We start from the raw sequence: 12,228 nt of genomic DNA, 5'->3' as shown, positions 1-12,228 counted from the left end.
TTTGGTAGGCCTAAATGCGTCTTCTTTCGTAAACGTAATGGTAAAATAAATGAATTAACATTCCATATTTGATGTGCCTTAAACTGAATGGGCAATTCAAACAATAATTATTGTTATTAAATATATTTTCCAAAATAATGTACCTCTTCTCTCTGATCAAAATGGTTAGATTGGAATATGTCCCACAGGTCAAATCCAAAAAGAGAGATTCCAAAAAGACAGAATGATAATGCATTCTGTCAATTTAGTGTATTTCCACCCTAATATCCATTTAATTTTTTTCTTCAGTTAACCTTCATTTCTGCCTTACAGTGTTACACATAATCCCACTACCTGTTTGAATTAAGTGTTCATTGCAAAACATAAACACTGGTAGGTCCAATAAATCACTGCACTGTATGACTGGTATGTAATGTCATAGATATTCTACAGAAATATGGTTACACTGTGCCACGTTAACAGATGTACAGTTTATTACTAGTATAAATTATATAAATAATCTGACAATGTAAAATAATGTCCTCATATTCATTAAAATCCTTAGTGTCACTTTATTCCCCAGTCTACCTTGCTCTGTAATGTGTTTATTTTCAAAATCACTGATACAAGTCCCCCTCCTTTCTCAGTGGTCATTACTCCAGAGAAACCTGGATTGAATTATACTTTTTAGCTTGTCCTTATAAAATATAATTTCAGAGATCCACACAATACAGATTCTTATGCACCCTGAGTTCTGTGTCGCAGTTCTATTAAGAATGTATACCATTGGCAGATTTTTATATGTACAAAACAAACGTCATTTTGATTATTTGAACAGTTATTCAATATGTGGAACAGATCATAGACGAGTACATGTGTTGCTAGCTAACCTGTATATTTGTCCAGAGGTATGAGTGTATGGGCAAAATCCCTATAACATGTCTCCCTCCACGCTCTAGTGGTACGGATTTGAATAAACCACCCTTGGGGAATGATAACAAGAACAAAAAAAATGTATGTAAACATATGGTCGGTAGTTTGAGGGTTAAGGTCTGACAGAAAGATTCAGTTCATGTCTATCCGTTAAATTCATTGTTGCCAGCCCAACCAATCATAGATATTGACGACACAAAAGAGAAGCCAAAGTGGCGGTATAAAAAGGGCTGCGGAATTAAAGTATGACACCTATCAGTGTAGAGCCTGATTTCAAACACGGGCAACTCTGTAGTCCGCTTAACGTCAATAGCAACATATAACTTTGGGGTTTCTTTTGTAAAGCAATCTCCGGACCTTAGATAATGCATCTGACGCAGGTTCTGATTTATTTGAGTTTTATGGTTGCTTTCGGTCCAGTGGGTCTTGGTGATCAAATGGCGCACCAACAACCCCCAGCCACGGATGACGGCGAGCAGTGCTCAACATGCGAGTTCCGACAGCAAATCAAAACCATGAAGTTAAACGCCATTAAGTCCCAAATTCTTAGCAAACTCCGACTAAAAGAAGCTCCCAATATTAGCCGAGATGTTGTCAAGCAGCTCCTGCCTAAAGCACCACCTTTGCAGCAACTTCTTGACCAGTACGATGTACTTGGTGATGACAATAAAGATGGAGTTATGGAAGAAGATGACGAACACGCCATCACAGAAACAATCATGACGATGGCCACTGAACGTAAGTTTTATAGGTTTTTATATTTTTGCAGCATTTTGGTTGGGTATAATAGCCTAATTTTGAATAGGCATTAGAGCGCAGCTGTTTTTTTACGCATGGGTACAGAGCGCACCTGCAAGTCTGATCTCATATTACTTGAACCGCTATGTTGGGAATAGGATGTAATTTAATATAAATGATTCGCTCTTTTTGATCGGTCAATTCATTTTGATTAGACGAAAATACATTTACGTAGGCCTACAACTACGCTCCTCCCGACCATCTAACAAAACTAGAAATAGTTTAGTTGAGGAAACCTTGGAGATTTTGTTGAACAAAATTTGTCATGACAATATAACTTTAAATATACATTTCGAACGTTGTTTCTGAAAAGAACAAAGGTTTATGTTTTGTAACATTTCTGTTGTAACTGCAAAAAAGTGTGTATCATAATTAATTTAGTTTTTATATTGTAGTAATATTTGCATATGTGAGATGATATTTCCGTATTGTAGGCTAATTGTAGTTATTGTTCTCTCCTCCAGCTGATCCCATCGTCCAAGTCGATCGGAAACCCAAGTGTTGCTTTTTCTCCTTCAGTTCGAAGATTCAGGCGAACCGCATAGTTAGTGCGCAGCTATGGGTGCACCTTTTGCCAGCTGACGAAGTCACCACCGTGTTTCTGCAAATCTCCCGCCTGATGCCTGTCACGGACGAGGGCAGGCACATACGGATCCGGTTTCTTAAAATCGACGTGAATGCAGGAGTCAGCTCTTGGCAAAGTATCGACGTGAAACAAGTGTTGTCAGTGTGGCTACGGCAACCGGAGACGAATTGGGGAATCGAGATTAATGCCTTTGACTTGAAGGGAAATGATCTGGCTGTTACATCAGCAGAAGCGGGAGAAGGACTGGTGAGTTTAGATTTATCTTCCATCAAAATATATTACAAATAATTTAGTAGTTTATCTTTAAATGGGAAGTAATCATAACCCATTTACTAGTGTAATAATGGAATAATAACATCTAAACAGCCTTGTCAAGAGACTGAAAAAACATTTTGTCAAAATGTTTGCTCAGACTAATTTAGAACCATTGTTTTTAATCCCATTTGTTGGTTGATTGCTCATTTAAAAAGGGGCGTTGTTACCCTGTGGATTTGCTTTTATGTGCATGTGTTTAATTAAAGCACTTAAAGCTCAATATAAACGCACATGACTATTTTAAGGACGTTATTTGTGACTATTTGCTTTAGCCACCTATAATTCAACATCGCTAAAAAAATAATTGTCCTAAGCCTAAACTTGACCCCTGAGCCTAAAATATATTTTTGTTAAGGACTGACCAAATATCCTCACTCAGTAAAATGCATAGAGTACAGGTAGCACCCATCTGGTTCAGTTGGAACTTTTTTAACAATCCAAGCCTTAATTCTTTTTTTGAAATCCCCTTCAGCTCAATGACGTAATGCACCATAGCATAACAAAAGCATCAGTGATGTTAGATTGGGGTAACAAACTACAGTTTCTTTTAACATGTGTCAACCGGTTTTTGTTTAATGGTTTTGAACCATTCTATATTCTGCCATTTCAGCAACCCTTTATGGAAGTAAAGATTTCCGAGAGCCCAAAGCGCTCCAGGAGAGACTCAGGCTTGGACTGTGACGAGAACTCCCCCGAGTCCCGCTGCTGCCGCTACCCACTCACGGTTGACTTTGAAGATTTCGGCTGGGACTGGATTATTGCCCCCAAGCGCTACAAAGCCAACTACTGCTCTGGCGAGTGTGAGTACATGCACCTGCAAAAGTACCCACACACTCATCTGGTGAACAAGGCCAACCCCCGGGGCACCGCAGGGCCCTGCTGCACCCCCACCAAGATGTCCCCCATCAACATGCTCTACTTTAACCGCAAAGAGCAAATCATCTATGGCAAGATTCCCTCCATGGTGGTGGACCGCTGCGGCTGCTCGTGAACAAGAGCTCCGCGGAGGAGAGGCTCAAACAGGGTGTCCGCCCTGGATATTGGGACAGATCCATCATCACTACCAGTGCTTTCTGCAGAACACGGTGCAATAGGGCCAGAATAGCGGCTAAAGAAACGCCTGTCCATTCGCTGAGCAGCGCTTCCACCACGGACATGCCTCGTTCTGTTGTTTTTTTTTTTTTTGTCTGTTTTCTTCTCTCCTCAAAAACACATGTTCGCCGTCACCATGGCCTAAAGTCACATGGATGTAGGAACATGACGCCAGTTGGACTTGGGAGTGGACGTAGTAGCCTTAATTACGACACATTCTCCCACAGAACTTTGATCTAATGTTACATGCTTTATCCACGTATTCAAACACACACACACACACGGACCTGTGTTCAAATAGTATTTGTTTTGTTTCAATAGTTTGAGGGTTTAATGGGGGGGGGGGGGGGGGGTAATCCGCTGGTTCCATTGACCCAGGTGAGCTTAATCAAGCACAGCTGAAGCATTGAGAATTTGAACCCAGGTCTGACAGACAGTACGTGCACACAAACACACAGACATTCCTCCCCCCAAGCTTTCACAGCGTATGTTTTAACTATTGGTGTGATAATCATATAAGAAATGTTTGAGAATGAAACCGGGAAATCCTCAAGGACTTTTGAAAGGGCTTGGAAAACTATAGCTGAGGACTCAGTGTGAACTGGCCTTCATGCCCAATGCCATAAAAACCATATTACACAAACACAGCAACAGTGCATTTTTATTTCTTTTAATCACAGCTTTACCACAATTCAACTGCCTGTACCGCCCTATACACTTGAATTATTCTTATTGTAAATCAACATTACTGGACAGGAGGACTTGATCCGGAGGCACAATGAATGCAGTGTACACATTGAGATGTGTTGAAGACAGAGAAATATATTTTGAAAAGTATGAATGTTAAAACCACGTTTAAACTCTGTCTTACAAATAACACAGTTTGCACTATGGCAAACCAATAAAAAGAATTGGTTGCTACAAAAGTTGTAAAAACTGATTTTGATATGTTTGCTAATATGTATTTTATGCATATGCCATTGTTTCCATTAGCAGTTGCCTTTCTAAACCACTGTTAGTAAATGTATAAGACCACAAAGTAGCAAAAGAACTGTACAATAGCGACTATATACATACCTGTTAAACAAATAAAGGTGCTTGCTTACATGTCAGTTATTTCATATTGTAACTTGGTGATGACATTTCACTACTAGAGATGTAAATCTATACTAAACAAGGAAAGATGTGTTCCTTCAGCAACGAGTTCGGAATGAAACCAGTGCTGTGGAGTCATAGAGGTCATTTATAACATGTGCATTAGATGTTAATCCTCACTCATGTCAACTGAATCATCAGTTAACTGTTCTTGTGACACGAAGAATGTTGCCTCTATACAGTTCCAATTCACAAGAATATGATTAATTATTGCTTAGTTTATTTTGTGTCGCCCCAAACAGGACTAAAACGCAGAACTTTCCGCACAACAACACTTAGAGACAATAGAGCAAGAGACGGGTCCTCCATTTAATTTTCTTCACATTTCATGGAAGGTGGCGTGAACGATTCACTAGTCAACATACTATGGGCAAGTATTCCACAGGCAAATCCATAAGAGGTCAATATCCTAAACCATCCCTTGTTTGGTCATGACACATGAGGTCAGGCTGAGGACCAGCGTGTGTTTGACAAATTCAAAGCCGTCACACGGACCCAGACAGACCAAGTGTCAGCATTTCATTACATCATCAAAACAACAAGTCATAACAAGAGTATACATAAAGATAACATACTGATAGGTCTTATTCACTGGAGTTTACCCACCCTATCTTTTATGTACTGAAATAAATATTTTGCAATGAAATCCGACAAATATGTTGCACAAGGCACACATGTTTCGCAAAGAAAACAAATGAATATTGGCCAAATTCAGACACCCCCCGGGTTGCATGTGTTTTGGTTCAATCGCAAAATGTTTTAAAACAGACCAAACATTCTGCAATCATCTGCAACTAATGAATACAGCCAATGTATAATTTACTGATGGATAAGCAACAAGTGTGGACACGCGTGTTGTGCATGTACAGAAAAGTAATGAAATCAACATTCACTGATATTATTATATAATTACACATGTGGACATCATTTATGCCAACTTTCATTCAATCTACTTTTCCAGCTGGGGGTTTTGCGGTCAGTCAGTGCTGTAGAAGGCATTGCAGTCTAATGAGAGGATGTGAACTCGGTTGTGTTCTGACAGCATGACTTATTGGACTGATGGCTTCATGGAGGCTTCACTTCCGCCCAGTAGAGGGCGAACTGAGCACTGGCCCAGAGTGACTTCCTTTCCCGCTGTGAGCTGGAGGCTTGCCATGACAGTCAGGTGGGACTTCAGCAAATGGGTGCATTGGATTCACAAAACAGTTTTCCTTGAAAGTCAGTCTGTATTTCAAAAGCTATTCCCTGCCCATAGCTATCTATAGACATACATATGGACACACAACAGGTGCGCTTTCATGAAGGAAAGATCTATGGAATCAAGCTCTACACAATGTTGCCCCTACACCTTATGCATATCAGATACAAAGCAATGGAAGGAAGTTCTAGAAAAGCCCATGAATAATAGTAGGAAGGTGGAATACTAAACAAAAAACAGTTACTTCCATGTCATTCTCCGTCACCATGGCCTAAAGTAGCCTACAGTAGAGGTAATGAGTTCAGTTAAATGGTCTCTATAACACAGTTTGCCTCAAATCACATGCACGCACATACCAGATAGCCGTGAGTATTGTATGCAAGCCACGAAGGTGTGAACCTATGCTGTATGCAATTTGTACTAGACAACACCTCTGTAAAGAGCAAAATGTTAACTAATTACATGCACCAAAACAATAGTTTATGCTTGCTCACTGGACAGATTGATATCCCTGAAGTTTAATTGACTTGGTGTTATACTGTGATGATTATGTGTTTCCTTAATTGTTTTGAGCAGTGTATTTCGGTAGCCTACAAAGTCTAATTTGCAAAGTGTCAGTTGCTGCACTTATTTTATTCAAAGTCAAGCACTGCTCTGCGCTGTTGGAATATCTGGTGGTTGAGGAGTGAGCAGGCAGCTACACTGTTGTCCCTCAACTGCCAGGGTTTGAGTTAAACCTGGAATAAAAGTGGTCAGAACGTAGGTCTGCAACCAAGCGTATTTGTCACTGCACAGGGCAAGCGATGCCTCTGCTAAGTAACCCAACTTCTCTGCTGCTGCACATAACCATGAATATAGCTGCTGAAGGCTTCTAGCTGTTTTACCCTTTTGGGCTACTAGGGAGATGCCATATCCAGCCCTTGAACAAGCATCTGGATGCATTTCCCACCTTTGCTAAGTAATCCAAGTGTCTCTTTTCCTTCATGAAGGAATTAGCCTGATCGGAGGACACACACTACAATTACCTCCACTGAAACCATCAGAGTGATAGACTACTGAATACTTTCTTGCCTACTTGCCTTCTAAAAAAACACTATAGTCTCTCGTATCTTTAAGCAAAAAACATTTTCACATTATTAATCAATGAATCCAAAATAAATTCATTTTGAAATAAAGGCTAATGAGCTATAGTGTCACATGTAACAAAATTATTTAGTTGTTATTCGCTTCATCAGTAAAAAATAAAAATGAATTATAATAATTATCATTATTGTCAATTTGCAAACATTTTCACACATTTGAATAAATCTCACTTTGCACAGAAATTACCAAACGCATGGTTTGCGCAAGGATTTGTGATTACACTTGATTGATAAATGAGCCCTCTGGTTTTTAAATTTGAATAGGTGATAAACCCTCCAAATCAACATCATTCTCAAAAATCTTCATAAACACTTTCATTTATATTGCACATGTTGAACTGTTTTCCTGGTCTGTGCCAGTTACCAGGTGTTGCTAAATAAACAGGAGCATTGAAAAGCCTCGACTGATTGTCCCTACATCTGTCCTTGCGAGACTAGAAAGAGGGGGGAACCCCAGTGGTGGCTAGGAAGACAGTTCTGGTGGCTGGGCTCAGGATTCCCGTCTGGCATTAGGATTCTCCACCTCATTCCATTCCTGGACATGGCAAAGGGCCACAAACAAGGGAAAGGATGCCAGGTGCAGTCCAACATCTGGAGCCTCTGGGAGACGTGCAAGACATATGGAGTCTGAGAAAGAAACGTCTGGAGAAACATTCCTTCAGGTCCCCTTTGAGGCACGGAAGGACTTCCTTGTAAGGTACACATGGGTTAATAGAGATGAGGATGGATGAGTCTGTCAGACGTGACAAAAACATTTCCACAGTATGTCTTCACATTAATTCACTAACAACTGATTTAGGAAAGTCTAATTGCTGAGCTGTCTACAATTGCTAGTTCCTTCTGTTGTCAGGTGTGCTGGAGACTTTGGGGTAGCCACACCAGAGGAAGGACAAGCATTTCGATCTTCTGTGTGCTTCTGGTTCTGTTAACTTATCTGGCGAGTATGTATGAGAACTCTTGACTGCCCTCCTCCCAATTTCTAATTGGCACAAAAAAAATGGGACTGTCCGATCTAGATCTTTGTGGCCAATGTGTCAACTGTGCATTTCATTGATCAGACACTGATTTGAACGGACGTTATTAAAATGAACCCATGTCTTGCCCTCCAGATCTGTGCTAATGTGACTCAGTAAGGCTAATGCAGTGCTTAGTTGTCACAAGAGTTAGGCACCACTCAAATGAACAATTAAAGCATCACCTTTACACTTCCCTGATATTCAGGAAAGTTCAAGAAAGTAACTCATCATGCATGCGTGAGCAATTAAGATATGCCACATGGGCCAATCAACCACAAATTGAAGTCTAGTAATGCTATTCAAACCTTACACGACAAGTAAAGCATTTCGAACCTTACACTACTAGGCATCCAGGAACCTGCAGATATATTGTAATCACAAATAACCGGGATTGGATGGGAATTCAGGGCCAGCTGAAAGGTTGTCTGTTAAAGTCCCTCTCGGGTCTGAAGAAAGCAATGAAATGCAATAAAAGGACCTAGACTGGGAGAAGGGGAGCCAGATGTGCAGCTGCTGGAGGCTACCTGTCGTCAGGCCACAATGATTTATCCTTCCCGTCCACACCGTTACTTGTTTTTTCACTTAAGGAAAGAATCAGTGTTCCAATCCCAAAACTATACTGACCGTCAGATGATTAATGGCATGGTAAAGCTACTGGAACTTAGTAAGGAGGATTTTTTTTTTGGTGTCCATTCAAGATTTATTCAAATTCATTCTCTTTTCTTTCTGTGACATAACAGTCATAGCTACATCCTGTCCGATATATCCTTCTTAGTGAACAAGGAGTATTGTCAACGACATGTGGCTTAAAGACAGCTTATGTCTAATTCAATGAAGAATGTGTTCTCAGGGGGGTGTGGACTGACAGTGCTGGAGACTAGATGTTCCTCTGAGGAGACGGAGTTGAAGTCTAGTTTATGGAAACTTCATGTCTCCCAGTGTCATTTCTATGCAGTTCCGAGAGCTGGATGAAAACGGATATTAGCCATCAGTCAGATGGAGGGATATATTTTGACATGTTTACGAAAGTTATTTATGACATGTTTTTATTCATTATATACAATTACAGACAAGTCCAAAATTTATGTGATACTTAATCAATGGGAAAAAAAGACTATGAATGTGCAGAGTCGTGATCCAGTAGTAACACTCCAGGCTTCATGTACAGTGCATATGCTGCTCCCAACCATATCTACGCTCACCACAGTCTCCTCTTCACCAGTCTTCCTCTGATTGCCACTGTAAAAGCCTTGCAAAAACCTATCTAGGTAAGATCAGTGAGTGTCCAATCTCTTTAAAAAAAAAAAGACCATGAATTACTAATACAAATACTTAATTATATGCTCATCAAAAAAAAAAAAACATTTCCCCCTAATTTCCCCCAATGTTTCAGTTTCAATTTCATAATCCTGGCATTGTCTCATCACAGCAACTCCCAGCAGGCTAAAAAGCTCCAAACATTTTCAGGTGTCTTCATACCACCAAACCATGTTGCTTCTTACCATACCCTCCATCAACCAGGAAGTCAGCCAGAATGGGTTACAATGGCATGACTATGATGTGAAGCAGTATCTCAGACCACTGAGCAACTCTGAAGGCCTGAGAAAATACACATATACAGTAGATAACAGTACAAAGTCATAAGCCTCTCTTGTTTCCAATACCTTTAATTTCCTCTCATTATTAGGATAATTCAAGGTAATTATTCAAACCACAACTATTCAATGGGGTTTAATTCTACCCAGGTAGTTGTCAGTCATCTTGATTCATTTTCCTGCTGGAAAATATTGTTACAACCTTACTAATACTTAAGACCTTCTCTGCATTTTTTATTTTATTTTTTTAAACGAATATGCATGGTGATTTGTCTGACCAAACCCATAAGCGATTATTGCTCGGGAGAAGCAATTATACTGCCTTTAGCTGGGTTTAACCTTGCGCAAACTGGTCAAAAGGTGCAAATTATTGTTTCCACATCTTACTGTGCAAGCTAACTTGCAAAATTGAGGTTTCAAGTTCGCTAGCTAGCCTTCAACGAGTCCCTGGAATATGGCAATACATTTAACACAGTAGATAGCCCTGGTGACATTTTGATGGGTTCAGTTGTTTACTTTGTTAATTCAGTGTTTCGTAGTTATGAAAAGGGCCCATCAACTTCGACCCCATTCAGAATGAATGTCTGTGTTCATTAATGTGACACTGCTACAGACCGGTCAATATGCTCGTTAGTAATTATAGTTTCAGGTCCTAATGGAGTTACAGAACCGATATTCAACTCACTGCCGATAGGTGGTGTAAACTTGCATAGTGTACATTTAATTTTATTAGATTTCCCAGGGTCAATGTTGACCACAGATTCTCAGATGATACACACCCCTGTGATAGTACATGGAACAACAAAAGGCATTCCACAAAATCTATGTTAAATTAATAAGCACTGATTGGTCATGCTGGTTGAGTATACAACCTCTTTGTTCATTAGCCCGAACTGTATCTACATTTTGGCCAGTGCCACTCGGACAAACTATAGTCTGACCACTGGAACTATATTTGAGAGAATTACCATTGAATCATAGCATGGATTTGATGATTGCATACGTGTACAGAGAGAAAAGCCATTAAAATATAGAGGGTGAACACAATGTAGTCTGCTGGAATTAATACCGTTGGACAAATCATTTCTGGGCTCTGGTGGTTTAATCTATCTGGGTTTGGAAATTGTATGTCCTAAGTTTTCCATATTATATTTATTTAGCAAATGCAAAACGAATGCCTTGGCCAAACTAATCAGTCAAGTTTTGGTTTATTTCCACAGGTCTCGGTTATTTAATGGACACTTTACCTCCCCCTAAAGTGTATCGAGTCTATCAATGTTGGGATGTAATTTGAGAACATCAAACATACTTGGAGTCTTCCACCAGTGCTGCTTTTTGAAATGCTATTGGGTCTCTGAGTGGTAGAGAACGACATCCTACACATAGTCTGACTATTGACACACATCCAAACAGCTCCATAAGCTGGCCACCCCTGAACCTCATTGTGGCACTGTTGGAATGAGTCTCATTTGGCAAGCTTCTCTACTTGGACGTGCAGTGGCCCACACAGTGCCAGCTGCTGCCACAATTCCCTTCCCTCAATTAGTGACAGCTGCTGGGATCTTTATTAATGACATATAGTTAGCTCAGAGATTTGCACACTGTTTTTCTGACTGCAAAGTTAAGTTTAGCATAGCCCTTACACTTCTGTCACAGACTCAGAGCTATTTAACAAATAGTGCAGCTTAGTTACAGAACTATTCACTATAACAGCATGACCTGCTTGGGAAACGTTTTTCAACATCTAACACCAAAAATGACCACGGGCTAAAGTGACACTATAGTATTAACGACATCAAGGGGCTATGCACAACTGTCAGTGATTAATCAAGGCCCTAATGCTGGGAGAAATTATTAACAGATTGACTACTAAAAAAACAGCTGTGTACTAGATTCTGCATGCACACATACACCAATTAAATAACTGTAAGCCAGTGCCACACTTACGCAGAGTTCAATCTAACAATGGGTTCACTGTAACCCTGCTCAGTTATTTGAGTCTGAAAACAAAAACAAGGAACTGGATCACACTAAACAAAACAAAAAAACATGCTTATGGATACATAACTACATACATAGCCCCATCCATCCCATTCATATCGATGTTGAATACAAACACGACAGAGTGCAACCCAATAGCTCATCCTATGATAATATTATAGTTGCCACAGGGAAAGGTCAAACCGCAGTACACATCTTAGTTTTCATGGCCTCCACAGATGGCTTTAGCATTGCTTCAGGGCTCTAATATTCTCTTAAGAGCCTATGTGGGATCTGGAGAACGGCTGGCAGCCTTCCAAAAGTGCCATCATCTTGGCCCCAGATCCTGTCTGACCCTTGTTTGAAACTTTGATTAGAGCCATGGGCATACGTTTTCCTGAGGCGCTTGTGTCCAGGATTGCCACAGCAGCAGAATCTG

General features: G+C 40.2%; 1 protein-coding gene across 1 annotated transcript; it reads left to right on the top strand.

Annotated features, from left to right (window-relative positions):
* Nucleotides 1-1,145: 1,145 nt before the first annotated feature.
* On the top strand, nt 1,146-4,033 carry mstnb (myostatin b). The gene is made up of 3 exons (XM_010879812.3): nt 1,146-1,650; nt 2,175-2,542; nt 3,222-4,033. The coding sequence occupies exons 1-3, from the start codon at nt 1,278-1,280 to the stop codon at nt 3,600-3,602; spliced, it is 1,122 nt and encodes a 373-aa protein (XP_010878114.1). The 5' UTR covers nt 1,146-1,277; the 3' UTR covers nt 3,603-4,033.
* The last annotated feature ends 8,195 nt before the right edge of the window (nt 4,034-12,228 follow it).

Source organism: Esox lucius, chromosome 16, assembly GCF_011004845.1.
Source record: "Esox lucius isolate fEsoLuc1 chromosome 16, fEsoLuc1.pri, whole genome shotgun sequence".
Taxonomy (NCBI): domain Eukaryota; kingdom Metazoa; phylum Chordata; class Actinopteri; order Esociformes; family Esocidae; genus Esox; species Esox lucius.
This window is presented reverse-complemented; position numbering and strand designations above follow the sequence as displayed.

Coding starts and splice junctions, on each gene's coding strand:
- mstnb (XM_010879812.3), top strand. CDS start 1,278: ATGCATCTGACGCAGGTTCTGATTTATTTGAGTTTTATGGTTGCTTTC. Junction 1,651..2,174: donor CATGACGATGGCCACTGAAC/GTAAGTTTTATA, acceptor TCTCTCCTCCAG/CTGATCCCATCGTCCAAGTC. Junction 2,543..3,221: donor CAGAAGCGGGAGAAGGACTG/GTGAGTTTAGAT, acceptor CTGCCATTTCAG/CAACCCTTTATGGAAGTAAA.